The following is a 15,541-nucleotide window of genomic DNA, read 5'->3' on the forward strand; positions in this document are numbered from 1 at the left end:
GGGGAAAGCTGGCCAGGGGCCATTTCTCAGGAACTGGCTGGGCATCAGTTGGTGGGTACTGGCCAGTGGGTAGTAAGCAACTGCATTGTGCATCACTTGTTTTGAATATTCTAATTTTTTATCACTATCATTATTATTATTTTCCCTTCCTTGTCTATCCTATTAAACTGTCTATCTCAACCCACGAATTCTACTTTTTTTTTTCCGATTCTCTCTCCCATCCCACTGGGGGCCGGGGGGAGAGAGCGAAGAGCTGTGTGGTGTTTAGCTACCTGCCAGGTTAAACCATGACAGTCCTTTTTGGTGCCCAATATGGGGCACGATGGGTTGACATAACAGATCTGACCAGAGCGTGTTAAAACAAATTTGTTCTAAGCATTCATTATATTAGTTTAATAGTCGCTGGTCACAATGTTATTTATTTGCTCTCAAGAGTTGCATTATCTAACACCTTACTTACCGTACGTGTTCCCTGATGTGCTGTTTATCCCCTCTGGGGGCTGGGTTAAGGTTATTATTCTGTGGTACTTTGTAACACTGGCCTAAAAAATGGTAAAAATTGCTGGTGGCACAACTGCTCTGGTATTTCTACGCAGCGTGACCATCATCTCTGTACTTCAGGAGCCATCTATTGGAAACGACCAATAATTACACCTTTTACTTTCCTCCACCTTTCCCATCTCCTCCAGGCTAATTACAATAGCTCTTCAGAATTTTTAATATCTTCAGGATGCTTGAACCAGCATGTTTCTATTGCTATGTCTCCTGAATGTGTTTCAGGTCTTGCTTTGGGTTAAACAGCTGTTTAAGAATACCACCCAGAGATCTGCATCGAGGCTGGACAGGTGAGAGTGGCGGGGGGGGGGGGGGGGGGGGGGGGGGCGGTGATAGTGTGGGCAAGTGCTTAGGACAGTGGTCACCTCCAGTGTTTTGGAATTTCACTTCTGAACAAGCACAGAATCCTGAACAACTAGTAAAATAGCTGGGAAGAAGTATGCTGTCACCCTGTCAATTCTGGAGACACACAAATCACTGCCACACGGCGGGAGAGCCCTGCTCAACACAATCCACACCCTCAAGGGAAGAGGTGTCTGGATCTGACACCATGACAGGCTCCACAACTGCTCCAACCCTGGCGACAGGCACCGTGGCTACTCCAACCCCCACTACAGGCACCATGGCTGAACCACGGTACTTCTATCCCCGTTCTTAAAACTAAATATATTGTTATGGTAGAGAAAATGCAAATTCTAAGATTGCTTCAGAACAGCCTTTCATCTTCTTACAGACGAAAGCCAAACTTCTGCCTAACTTTTCAATCCCAATTCCTCTGAAAGTCTGACAATTATAGCTAAAATAAGCAGGAGGCTACAAAGCGACGGCCATACAACACCTATGCACAGAATTCCGTGTTCACACCAAAATTTCCCTGGAAAAGAAACCTTCTGGAAAGACAGTGCCTTTGAGACAAATTTAGCTCAAGCGGCTTCCACTAGTTATTCTCCAAGGTCCCCTCAAGGACAGTCTGGAACAGATTTGCAAACTATAGCAGACTACAGACAGTAACCCCATCATACAACCCAACAGACAGCCCACACGCTCTCCCCATCCATAATATTTCAGATCAACATTGTCCAAAGTCTCAGCTCAACAAATGTGGAATCCTTACTCTGTCACCTAATGGTCCTATGCTGCCTCTAGTCAGCTCCCCCATCTCTGAGGGTAAAGTCAGCCCAGAAACAGCAAAATACAGCTGCTCTGTGAAGTATCTAGTTATCACTGTCCAACTTAGTGGCATTCATAAACAAATAAACAGTCGTAACATCACTTTAGGGTAGTTATATCCACAGTTATAGTCAACTTGTATTAATATCCATCTAGGTAGAGAGACCTATAACTAAAGGTGAGAGTCTGGAAGTAGCACTGTCACATACTACTTCAAGGTAAACCAGATTAAGGCTAGAATATTTATACCATCTTAGATTATAATCAGTCTTCAAGTTATATGACAAACAGTTTGGTAGCTCTTACCTAAAGCCACATACTCTCCATCTTCCATATTTTTCACATTAATCATGTCCTTTTCATATTCCAAATATTCTAAGAACATTTTCACAGACAGTGAGTCATCCTTCTCATCAGCAAACTGAACAGTACTTTGTGTGTTTTCTTTCTTGTAGTTCTCCAGTAAAGTTTCAAGCCTACGAAAATCTTTTTCTTCCAGTCGAAGCAGTTTAGCCAAGTCCTTAAAGGCAAAAGCCAAAAAAATCCACAAGTAAACAGATGTTTTGAAAAACACAGTAAAAACTACAGCAAAAGTCAGAAGAGGCAAAATATTTCATTTTGAATATTAAAGATGTCTTTAAAAAGTAAAGATTAAATAATCTCAAAAAAAAAAAACCCCACCGAAACCAAAAGAGGGCAGATTTAGATTAGGTATCGAGAAGAAATCCTTCACTGTGAGGGTGCTGAGACACTGGCACAGGTTGCCCAGAGAAGCTGTGGATGCCCCATCCCCAGGGGTGTTCAAGGCCAGGCTGGAGAGGGCTTTGAGCAGCCTGGTCTGGTGGAAGGTGTCCCTGGCATGGCAGGAGGGTTGGAACTAGATCATCTTTAAGGTCCCTCCCAACCCAAGCAAACCGTTCTGTGATGATGATTATGAAAATCAGCTATTCATACAGCTCACAGGAAGACCTTGACTAGCTTCATATTTAAGGACTTCAACCAATGCATTTCCCACATTTAGATCCTGCTGATAACATAACAATCATCCATCGAGCAAACAAGCCTATATAACACCACTCCACATGGCTTTTACAAATGTATAAGCAGTTCTACAAATTATTATCAAAAGCAAACCAAATTATGATGCTATAAAAGTAAGTATCAGAATTTGTTATTTCTACTGGTCCCAAAACACCCCTCCAAAACTAAACAAAGGTAAGAATATGCTTTGGATAAAGGACTGAACTGTCTCAACTCTGTGACTGCTAAAGAGTATTAGGTAGATGAATTACACAGCGGGGGAAAAAAAAACACATTATAAAACAATGACTTCACTAAAAGTTCCAAGCCACAAAAAACATGTAACTTGCTTACCTCCTTATTTTATCCAAGGCCTTGAAAACATATTTTTATGCCCAAATCATTACTCGATTCTATAAGACAATTGCATTTTGAAGTTACTCACATTATCCGAGGGTGGAGTGTCTTTCTGTATGCTTTGGGAATTTAGTTTGCTAACTAGTTCATAAAGATGTAACAGCTTTAACTTGTTTGCGCAGAACTGCAGTAGTCCTTCATCCACACACTCAAGCTCTGAGAAAAAAATAAAACCTCATTTGAATTTGAATATACAGCCCGGAATAGTGAAACATACTTCACAGCTGCATTAAACTTCTCCTTTATTACAACTGCAGAGACTTACGTCTCTCAATGTAATTTTTTGATGCGCTGCTGCCTGCAATTACTATATTTAATTCACAGCAGTATAAAACAAGAATTATTTTTTCCGAGAAGTATTAGAGAAAGATATCAGGCTCATTTTTTAACTGAAGAAGGTTGACAATGTGGAACTGAACAAAAGACAAATCTATTCTAATTTCCTGGTTTAAGGCCAAACCAGAAATTGCCAAAAACTGAAATACATTAAGTCTCAAACATATTTTCTTTTATCAAGAATACCAGACTACAATATTTTATTCATTCTTACAGTATTTTAAGCATATTCCTCGCATCAGAAGAGAGCTTAATATCTACTGAAATGAATTCAGTTTCACCTCTGCAAGACACTGCCTTTTGTATTTCTACAATCTCAGTCGGAAATTTCATGTATCTATTGACATTCAAATTTCAGTAACAATTAAAACAATCAGAATATAAGAAACTAACATCAACATAACGTTGACAGAATCTCTATGCCAACTTATTTATTTTAAAAGAAAGTATTTTAGAGATCCTGAGAGGCCCTTTCTATACAAAAGATATCTCTGAATATATCGTCTTCAGCTGAAACAGCTTCTAAACATGATTTTCTCCCTACAAACCCTTAAATACTTTTGACACGTTGCTATTAAAAATCCTAAAAACAGAAAAGAAATGCACAGAGCTTGCCACACAGTCACTTGACCTTTTCTTTGCAACTACAGCATTCAGAGCCCAGCATCTCCTTCACGTTATCTTTTACCTACTAAGCACAAGTGGAAGGATGCGCCGCTACTGTTCTGAAATTAGAAGGCCAGAACATCAGCCAAGTTTCTCTTTCTTATGACTGTGAGGAGAGAATGTTATGTATGACAATAAGAGATTAAAGATTAAAAATACACGAACAGACCCCAGTAGGTATACAGTTCTGTCAATCTCTCTTCAGCGTAAAAGGCCACGTTTCCATTTTTCTTCAGTTTTTTAGGAGTTCCAATATAAATGGACAATGCTAGTGATTTAGAATGTCAGACCAAAATTAGGTAGAGAACTCACGTGTGAAGCTCTCAACCTCCTCTATCTACTTCAAGAAAATGGTAACAGAAACCCCACCACTGATACAAGTGAAAGAAAGAGATCCTCTCAAGGCTCTGAAACTACAAAAATATGTTGTCACATTCTCACTGAGGCACGACAAGGGACGCAGCCTTTCTAATTAACAAATGGCTTATTGAGGACTTCCACACAACAGTGGTAGGGATTTCTTGACTCCTATGGCTGAAGCCTCATCTAACAAGCTGAATTAAATCCAGTGATAACCAAAACAAAGAAAAAGCAGCTGCGCTGCTGAGAAGTCCCAACACATGCAAAGGAAGTGGGAGGCACCTTCTTCTCCGTTCCTCAGTCCCCAGCTGGGTCTCCCAAATGTGGTCACCTCAAGCACAAAGGCGGCTCTCCCAATTTTAAAAAGATCAAAGTGTCTAATTTCAAAGAAACAATCTTGCAGACTTTCAGCAACAAGATTTTGAATGGTAAATGACATTTCCTGACACTGGCTCCGAAATCTCTACTAACATATGAAATATAGCTTCAGCAAAGCTTCCCAAGAAAAGATACCAGGCATCTGGCCAGAGCTCACATCCTCAGTAATAAGGATTTTGTGCTTCCAGTACATTAAAATTCACAGATCCAAAGTACCATATACTTACTGCCTTCCTTGGAGAGAGAACAAACTAAAACATCTACAGACAGAAGTCTGTGAAAGCTTCTTTCTGAAGGAAACTTTTACTAAATTGAAGTACCAAGCCCGGTTGTTGGGGGTTTGGGTTTGTTTTTTAAAATATAATCACAAGTTACTAAGCACATAGCAAGCATAGCAAAGCATACTTACTAGCAAGCTATTTGCAGTCTGCATTTTAGAAATAAATAATGTAGAAGCAACATCCTATAGTATGTAGCAGCAAAACTAAGCAGACCAAGTCTAGTCTTATGGGAAAGAATAGTTCTACAATAGTCTTACAGCACTGCAGACAAGGTGCAAACGCCTCTCCATATTTACAAAATAAATATCCACCTACCCTGTTTTTTTAAATTATCCATTAATGTCTGAGTGATGTTTGTGAGAGATGAAAGCGGCACACGTTCACTTGTCAGTATACTTTCCAGAGCCTGTTAAGCAGACATTCAACAGAATTAAACATTTACTTAATTTCACTGTAGAAATATATAAGGTAAGCCAACAATAGCGCAACTTCGACAATGATTTTTCATCTATATTTTGTCTTCACATATACTTGTGGCATACTTTGATCCTACAGAAAGGTCTGCTCTCTTGTTATTACTTTGACTTTTAGCACAGAAGATGCCTTGGGGAAGTCACAAGTCAAAATTAATTCCAATTAATAAATGGTAAAGAAAAAAATTAAACCCACAAAACCCACATCAGAACAAAATAGCTCAATTATTTCCTCCAAGTAATTCTAGGAAAAAGTAACGTACTTTGAAAGACTTAAAAAGATTTAGCACTCTTAATCTGATCATGCAATTTTTTCCCTAATATTGAAGTATACTAGCTTCTACGTATTCACCTGTTTCTTTGTAGCAGGGTATTTGATATCAAGTATTAATTCCTTTGCTTCAGCTTCAATCAGATCTGCAAAGAAATACAGTCACAACTTCAATTCATATTTCTCAAACTCGTTCTGAAAAGTCAGTCAACCCACACCACAGTGTAGCTTGAACCCACGTGCATCTATAGAGATGAAGACACTATTAGAGAAGTTGATAAAACAAGCTTGGGGAAAATGAAACAAAATAACAGCTAAGTGCCACCTCTTAAACCAAATCCATCTTTTGTAAGATATGTGTATTACTGACAGAAAGAAGGGTACCTATAAAGTCAAATGCTGAACTCCATTACACAGCATAACTGACCACAACCACACTGTGTTTCATGCAAGCACTCAAAGTATAGTTTAGTTAAGATTTACAGGGCAGACAAGGCTTATACTGGATCCCTGCACAAGATTAAATTTAATCTGGTAGTTTATTAAAAAAAAAACAAGCTAAAGATCGTAATTCATAGCACATACAGCTGTCGGAACGTAGCACAATCAGACCTGGGTTTGCATCCTTACAGGTCAGATAACACAAGAACCACTTGACAACGTACCGTCTTAAGAAATTATACAAGAGAACCTACCTGGATCTGAGGTTTTAGCTTTGAGTAAAGCATTTAACTTCTTCACTAGATGCATATCCTTTGCTCGCTCACTCTTCTTATCACTGAAGGGAAATAATTTTAATTGTATGAGTGAAAAGAACTAAAGTGAAGGATTCTGAAAAAAAACCCTTTAATCATGTATGTTACTTTTAAGTAACATCACATTAATAAAAATCAAGTCAATGCATACAAAACAATAAGACTATTACTAGAGTACTAGTCAGAAGGAACACCAGAATTGCTTTCTCTACATAAAACATTGTTTCCAAAAAACCTAACAAAATTCATTTGGTCATACAGAGCACATAAAGTCCTTACCTCAGTGCTAGATGGAAAGGTACATGGATAGTTTTTACACTTCCAGAGACTGGATCAACGAGGCATATCTGATAAGTCTGGGGCTGCCACCCCTGACTGGTCACATTGTTTAGACCCATTATTTTATAACCAGGATACAACAACCTGAAACAAACGAACAAAAAAACCCTGTGGCCTTTAGAGTGAAGAAAAAATTAGCAACCTTCCCCTTTCTACACATTGAATAAAAAGTTGACAAATTTTATAGAGCTGAAATTTTATAGAGCTGAAGTTTAACAACTGCTAAATGCATTTATCAAAAAAGACGGTAGAGTGATGAAACATGACAAAGTCCCCTTGTATAAAACAACAAGCTGCATTCAGTAGAAACACTGTGGGCAATGCAAAAAGCACCTGCCAGCACTTTCCAGTTTTACCACTGGCATATCCACATATCACTTTATGGCAGCAGCACAGGCAACATGCCTACCTGCTAGCTGTTTCTTACCGACAACATTTCCCCACATTGAAGGCTCCAACCCGAGGCCCTTGCTGCGTGCTCCACACTTCCAGAATGCCTCTCCTTGCAGCATAAATCACAAGGAACTGAGCTACTCTGCTTGGACCCTGTGCATTTCCAAAAGGAGAAAAATCCATCTTCTCAGTTTCCCTTTCATGAAGGTCCTCTACAGTCTGTATCCAACCAACTTCTGCATCACGGTACCCTTCATAAAAGAAGGCAGAAGTTCCTTAGTGTACAGAAATTAATACACAATTAGTAAACACCACCACCCACTTAAGTACTATTCCAGCAGCAAACAGTCCTAAGCTTTGTTTCAAACTGTGCTACTCTGCCAGCAGCCAGAATCCTGTCAAGAACTGTGGTCCACGGGCTCTGAGCAGGGCCATCAGATGCAGCCTCCTGCAAAGACCTGGGAAGGAACAAGTTCTTCTGGAAGAAGCCACAGAAAACCCCAAACTCATCAGGTCTGGACTCTGGACATTACACCACTGCAAAAGCCTCTCAGAGAAGAAAGATCTCTTAAGTGAAGTGTCCAGATGTCCCATGTTTCAAATCAACAAAAAAGGGATTTAAGGAAGGAAATTTGTATAACTTATTAAATAGGATATGTACATTTTCATTCATATCTTACCATCATTAAAATGCAATTTTTAGTAACCCAATAAACATACTCATCTTTTTTCTCTCTCAGTCAGGAAAATACTTTCCCTGATAAAATCTTCCTAAACAAAAAAGGCAGAGATGCTCTACTGACATGACTAAACTACATAATGGTTTAGCAAGTACAAATGAAGACTCCAAACCACAAGTGAAATACTAACGTATAAAACAAGTTTATAACAAGATATATTACACTGAGAAGGTTGAAAAGTATTCACAATTCAATGAGAAAAGGTACAGTCCAAAACATTTAATTCAGTAGAAAGTTTTGCTAAAAAAAAAAAAAAAAAAAAAAAAAAAGGAAAAGAAGTTATTTCACGTCTCAACAGCCTCACTGGGGAAAGGCTGGCAAATTGTAAATGTGTCTGACTATCAAATAAAGCTTGGGACTCTTAAAAGTAATTCCTAGATAATATGAAGCTCTCAGTAATGAGCAAAAAAAACCATGTCCAAGAACATGAGCAAGCACCTATTAAAGCTAATAAGCTTCAAAATGTGAGAGAAGGGGAATGCACAGGGGAAATGATTACTTTAGCTATTACACTGTTAGCAAGCTGCTGAAGTAGCTGCTGTATTCATAATTAATCTTGGGGGGGGGGGGGGGGGGGGGGAGACAAGAGAAGCTAGAGATTTTCTACCTGTTCTTAAAACTTTGATCTCCCAAAAAGCTGCAAAATTTTAATTCTATAGAGAAAATAAAGTGTTGTAACATTAGGTATAATTACAGTTTGAGAGCTTAACATCTGCATTATTTTATAAAAATCCCTCAGTTTAGAAGAGACTGAGCACTCCCTGCGCAGTCACCATGATGAAACAAGACTCTAACAAGTTGTGTATCCTCTTACAGATTTCTCAAACTTCTGTTTATTTTCTCAGCAGAACTGAAGAAGATACTAGAGCTTATCAAGAGAAAGAATCTTGGAGAAGACCACTAAAGCTCTTCCAAAAAAATCAGGTCAAAAGCTTTCCATTGGGATACAGTCTGTGGGGAAAAAATTTAAAAGTCTACACCAAAATCTAAACCAAACAGATCAAATGTTTACTATAGACCATATCAGTATTTCAGGGATCACTACAACAATACCCTTAAGGACTTTATGTTACATCTGCCTTTAGTTTGTAATAACACAATGTACCAAAGTCTTAATAATGGAAAATCACTTGGAATTCTAAGTCTGAACATAAGACACCACAGTGTTGGAAGAATATTATTTGTTGTACATAACACACCTTTCCACATGCGAACTGCAAGTCCTCTTGTCACATCCAGTAAAATAACCCTTCCAAAACCATCTGTTACTGCTGCCAAAGTGTTACATGGAGAAAGACATATTCTTTCTCCATGGCGACGGGAATCTGGGAGTCCAAACCTAAAAAAAAAAAAATATTAAAAAATCAAGTAAAAACACTAGATACCCACTTTTCCTCAGAAACAGTAAACAGAGTATCTTATAAGGACTAAGATTTCTTTTTTTAAGTTAACATAAAGGTACAGGTAACATTAAGAGCAAATCATGAAAAAAGTTCTTGTGCTGTCTGAGAGATCTCATAGATCTGTTAAACTACTGAAAACCAAAGTTCAGAAACTAGGATAAGCGACTGTCTTGTCATGCGTTGTCTGGCAGGGATCTCAGAGCAGCGGGCTACTTTATAAGCCCTGCCTTATTGCTGAATAGTCTTGAGAATACTTAAAAAAAAAAAAAATCAGGAAAAACAATCAGGAATTAATTTAGTATTTTACCAGCTTTCTTGATAACATTAGGCTACAACCTGTTGCCCCCATTATCCTCTCTCCGCAATCAACAGGCAAACAGGATACCTCCTAATTTTTGTGAGGGGCTTTAGGCTATCGTAAGTTGCAAGCACCTTACACAGCTTCTTTGAAGCACTTCAGTGATAAATTTCAGGACTGACATTTACATACTTATGCTGTCATTAAACTGTGCATGCTGTTCTTTCACAGTCACAATGAACCCAGCACACTGGAAGTGAAGGAGATGGGTAATTATATGTCCAGAATGAGAAACTGAAATGAAACAAAGCTTAAAAACCTGCAAACTATCATCACTGCTTGAAGTCAAGAAAAACACGTTCATCAATTATGTGCCTTTCAAAATAATTCTAGTAATTAAAAACACAAGACATCTAAAGCAATTGAGACAGCATGTAAAACTCACCTCACTGCCAATGGGGTTGCAGGTTCAACCTTTGGCTTCTGTTTTTGGGCAGGTTCTTCTTCATGTTTACTCTTCCAACCAAGCCAGCCACTTGCAATAGAAAATCACATTAGGAGAATCATACTAACGGTTCTAAAAATTCTTAAACTATTCATGTAGGTACTACAACAGAAATAATTTAATGCCATTTTTTATTTTATTACCTGGCAGCATTAAATAATGCTGAAGTCAGTTTACTTGCAACTGCTAAGGCAACATGAGACAACAGTGGCTGTGAGCTACCCTGAAAGAAAGGAACAAAGTGTTTAGAAAGTCAAAAACTAGTCAGCTGTGAGCCACCCTGAAATGAAGGAACAAAGTGTTTAGAAAGCCAAGAAATAGTTCTTACACTGAACTCAATTGCAGAATAGTTTGTCAGGCCTCCTACGGACTTTCAGCTCAGAAAGCATAGCTTTAAGACTGCAAAATTTTAATTCATTGCCCCCAGAAAAGCCATTCTGACATCTCTTTACCATTTCAAAATCCTCCTGCAAGTCACTGGTAGCTCAGTATGTTTGTCTGCAACAGAAGTTAAAAAAACCCTGTGTATGATTTATCATGGAGAGTTACCGGGTGTATGGCTTTGGCATCCTTGCAAATATCAACGTAAGCAGTTTTTTCATAAACATATTGGAAAAGCAAGTACAAAATCAAAATTCTGATTCTAGCATTTTCAATCGCTTTCAACCCTGATAAGGACAGCACACACATAGAGTCTGAATGTACAAGACACACAGCTACATTGCCATCCTTCTCCTCCAGTACAACAGAAGACAACGTAAGTGTCCTACAGATATTGTTCAGCTTAAGTCACAGTTTTCTTGTACAAGTATTAGTGTCACTATGTGAAATGCCCAAATATACACAGGCCATGTGTATACAGGATCAAAGACCAAAAGGCCTCCAAAAATCCCTAAGGTGCATGTTTACACAATCTCAACATAATTTTTCAAAAAAACTTCAGTTACTTAATTGGCAATAAATTAACAAATCATAAAAAATTACTTGACTATCACATTCATTTTAAGATAGAAAATAAAAATCTCTCATTAGCAGGAACCTGTGGTAGACATTACTATCACATCCACTGCAAATCGTTTCAGTTTCAGAAGATCAAGAAGGGGAAATGTCAGCATAAAATGAACATAAGAATACTTCAGAAATACCCACGCAGAAAAGAAAAGGAGTAATTATTCAAAGTTTCAGCAAGTCAGCTTTGTAGTACATACCTCCAGGGCAAAAAAGAAACCAGTGAAAGGATTGGATCCAACAGTAACATACTGAGACATAGCAGGTGGGCTGTTTTTTATAGCTGCATAATATCCACCTATATTGGAGGCAGTCTTCATTTGATCGAAAGGAGACAGTGTCATGATGCCTAACAAAAATATTAAAGTGAATGTCTTATACTTTCAGAACAAAGGCATGCAATTGCTCTAGAAGCCTAAATACATTCCTGCCTTCTTGGCTGACCAGAGCAGCTTTAACCACAGAAATTCCAAAGAACACAGTAGAGAGTAACTGGAAATACATAGGTTAATTGTAAAGCGTAGTTGGTTTGTTTAGAAGAAAAAAAAAAAAATCAGCAGAGTTTAACAGCAAAAACACTTTTACCCAATTCACTTCACCTGCCTTGTTAGCCCCATTCTGCCCTCTTACCTGCTTTTATGAAAAGGGTGGGAGACAAATGAAGCTTACTATCCCTCAGAACTGCCTGTTTGACAAGAACCTGGGCTTCTGCAAATTCCTAAGGAGTAAAAGTCTGAGAGCCTAAAAGTCAGTTTGCCTTTTTTGGAAAGGAGCAATCTCACATTTTAGTTTCTTTATGTGCTAGACTCAGGACAGATCCTTACCAGTCTTACCCTGCCTGCCAAACAGTTCTTTAACCTGAAAGAAATGGGAGTAACTGCATCTGATCTAGTCTCTCTCAGCTGTTTCTTACCAAACAAGAGAGGACAGGACAGCTACAGCTGTAACATCCTTTGTCCCCCTCAAGTGGAAAGGGGAGGCCCAACCAGACTAGAAGAGAAAGTAAAATATATTTTTGATGATGGTTAATGAGATCATTCACTACAACAGCCTTCTCCCACTATTTATTTCTATCCAACCAGTACCACTAAGTGCTCTCACTCTGAATTTCACAGCACGAAAATATTCGGTTTAATTTAAGCCAAATATCTGAAATTAAACAGAAATGCTTACCAATACTAGCATGGTCAACAATGATATCCACATCTTGCAAACCCCATTTCTTATAAGCTAATGGTGGAGGCTGAACATTCTCATTGCCAGATGCTGCAGCTGACAAAAGTTGATAAAACACAAAAAAATTTCTACTGAGTCAAAGACAAAGGAACAACATAAAAGGGCAAAAAACTGATGCAATCTGAAGACACAAAATAACATTGTTTTAAATTAACATACATTTAAACACCTGCTGAGCTAAAAATGGCCTTTTGAAATACTTACCTTAATGAAATTAGAACATTTTTTAAAAACTCACTGAATAAAATTGCACATGATACTTACTCCATCACAACTGTATTTTGTACTTGCCGAGAGCTTTGTTTTACTAGTCATTTATGGTTTAATATTCTGTACAATTTTAAAATTTATTTCTGTGGTCTGGGCATATTTAAATGGAAACTCCTCTGCCAAAAACTTGCAAAGCCAGCACACTCACTAGATATGCAGCAACATGAGGTAACAACAGTGGTAAAGATAAAGCAAAGATTGAAACTTCTCAAAAGTATCTATTACAACAAACAAACTATCAAGAATGAAAGAAGATATAGCACTCTGGCTGCAGGTATTACAACTAGGCGTAAGCACTTCTCTGCAAGTGGTGATCTCATTGAATGAGTAGAGTAGAGCATGTTCTGGTTGTGAAAGCAGATGGATATTTCTTGTTACAGTATCTGTTTCCTTTTGTACTTGTTGCATGATTCACAGAATACCAGTTTTAAAGTTCTGATTCACAAGAGTTTTGCCTTCTCTTATATTCCACAGAAATGCTACCTTTTGATTAAGAGAACAGGCACTGTTGGATAGACCCAGGGAACCATTTAGCATGGCAGACCAGGATCTGAGCAGAGCTAAAACCAGATGTCTAGGGAAGAATATTAGAACAAGGACACATACCTGATGCTTTCTCTAAACCTGCTTCTGAAGAGACCTTCCCCACCACAGGTAAGCTCTAAGCACTCAGTAAACCTCCACAGCTTTCTTCTCCACTAATCTATCGGTTTCCCTCTGGCCCCAGCAAGTTTTTAGCATCCATATCAACCTCAGGCAAAGAATTCCACAACTCAGCCTCACACTACACAAACACACATCTATTTTTTATTTTGAATTTACTATCACCTAGCTTCATTTTGTGTCACTTAATCCCAAACTGGAAGAAAGAGTGACCAATCCATTCCTATGGGCCATCCCCATACGATGGGGCAGCAGCGTTTCTTAGTTCTTTACCACTCACCCCTTCTACGTAAGAGTCAAGCCTCAGTTTAAGGGTGCTGCTGTCCCAACAGTTCCTAATGCTGTCATTCTGGCAGATCCACTGTGCTTCCCACCTATGTGCAGCCTCATGATTGTCTGCTGTGGGGCTTGGAGTCTGACAACTCTGAAGTTCAATGAGAACAACCATCAGGAAACTGGGGAGAACAATTCAGCAGCACCTATTTAACATCTTACCTGGCAGAACTGTAACAGCACCATACTCGTGCAATTTACCACACAGTACTGTTACGTGGTTCTCCTTTCACCCCAGGAAACTGACCCTGTTTCCAAATTAGAGTATGAACAGGCACTATAGTAAAGGAACAGGATCAAGGGCTGCACAATCAAACCACCTATCAATAGACATTAACACAAAGAGCAGTGACCCTCACCGACATATCATCAGAGCATTATCACTTCCCAGAAGGCCCTCACTGGGAAGGAAAGCATTTCACCGACAGTGAAATCAGCAGTCTGACATGCTAAGAAGCACCACAGCAGCATGTGGGTTAACCCCAGTGGGCAGCTAAGCACCACAGATCTGCTCACTCACTCCCTTCTAGTGAGATGAGGAAGAGAAGAGGAAGAGAACTGGAAGAGTAAAAGCAAGAAAACCTGCGGATTGAGATAAAGACAGCTTAACAGTTAAACAAAAGTTCTGCATGCAAGCAAAGCAAAATAATGAGTTCATTCACTACTTCCCATCAGCAGGCAGGTGTTTAGCTGTTTCCAGGAAAGTAGGGCTTCATCACGTTACAGTTTCTTGGGAAGTAAAAAGCCGTAACTCTCAACATTCCCCCCTTCCTCCTTCTCTCCTCCCAGCTTTTAATGCCGGGCATGACTCTATATGGTATGGGATAGCCCCTTGGCCAGCTGGGGTCAGCTGTCCCAGCTATGTCCCCTCCCAATTTCAGGCAAATGCCCAGCCTGCCTGCTGGTGGGGCAGCGTGAGAAATGGAAAAAGCCCTGATGCTGCGGAAGCACTGTTCAGCAATACCTAAAACATCTGTGTGTTGTGAACGGTGTTTTCATCACAAATCCAAAACATAGCACCACACCAGCTACTATGAAAAAAATTAACCCTATCCCAGTCAAAACCAGTATACAGTATTAGAGTGAGAATGTACAAGGACAGTCAATGCTACTTGGACAACTTGTGCTCCAGCAACGAGGCAGAAATTTCCTCATATGCAGTAGATGTCTATATGTTGATGGACAAGCAAGGAAGATACAAATTCCACCTTCATTTGATACTTAACAAACATAAGTAAATTTAATGTAATGTAAAGTACTATTAACAGAATCAGAAATAAACATTTCCTCTTAAACATACCTCTGGCTACCTGATTGCGACATGCACGAAGGGACTGAAAGAGGCTGAAGCCATCAATTGTCACAATTGCTGCTGGGTACAAGATACTTAGTTCTTCATTCTATGGAAGAAAATTAGAGAAGGGATACAAAAATAAATAAATAAATTGCTGTTGTAACAGCTTCTTTTCTGGCTTTTTATACTATTAACTACACAAAGATGAGGATTACACCCAGAGAGTTAATATCTAACAAGCCACAGGCAACAGACTAAGGCAAAACTACAGAAATCCCATACTAAACCATCCAACACATGGGTAAGCTACTGAGGCACACAATTCCATATTTTTATCTTCTTCCAATTACTGTTATTATTTTACGGCTTATGGAAAA

At 38.8% G+C, this 15,541-nt stretch overlaps 1 protein-coding gene across 3 annotated transcripts in view; it reads right to left on the minus strand.

The window, feature by feature from the left end:
* Positions 1–15,541, minus strand: part of RAB3GAP2 (RAB3 GTPase activating non-catalytic protein subunit 2) — a 49,110-nt gene that overhangs the window by 15,669 nt on the left and 17,900 nt on the right. For 2 of the 3 annotated variants that reach the window (XM_055725741.1, XM_055725742.1), the window contains exons 8-20: positions 15,171–15,270; positions 12,542–12,640; positions 11,569–11,717; positions 10,504–10,583; positions 10,301–10,390; positions 9,354–9,493; positions 7,449–7,665; positions 6,962–7,105; positions 6,623–6,705; positions 6,009–6,073; positions 5,499–5,589; positions 3,191–3,318; positions 2,032–2,245 (exon numbers count right to left, since the gene is read on the minus strand). In XM_055725741.1, coding sequence (XP_055581716.1) covers positions 2,032–2,245; positions 3,191–3,318; positions 5,499–5,589; positions 6,009–6,073; positions 6,623–6,705; positions 6,962–7,105; positions 7,449–7,665; positions 9,354–9,493; positions 10,301–10,390; positions 10,504–10,583; positions 11,569–11,717; positions 12,542–12,640; positions 15,171–15,270 — 1,600 coding nt within the window. The remainder of the gene's footprint in view (positions 1–2,031; positions 2,246–3,190; positions 3,319–5,498; positions 5,590–6,008; positions 6,074–6,622; positions 6,706–6,961; positions 7,106–7,448; positions 7,666–9,353; positions 9,494–10,300; positions 10,391–10,503; positions 10,584–11,568; positions 11,718–12,541; positions 12,641–15,170; positions 15,271–15,541) is intronic. The other variant, XM_055725743.1, reaches the window with a different exon arrangement.

This window comes from Falco cherrug, chromosome 13, assembly GCF_023634085.1.
Source record: "Falco cherrug isolate bFalChe1 chromosome 13, bFalChe1.pri, whole genome shotgun sequence".
NCBI lineage: Eukaryota > Metazoa > Chordata > Aves > Falconiformes > Falconidae > Falco > Falco cherrug.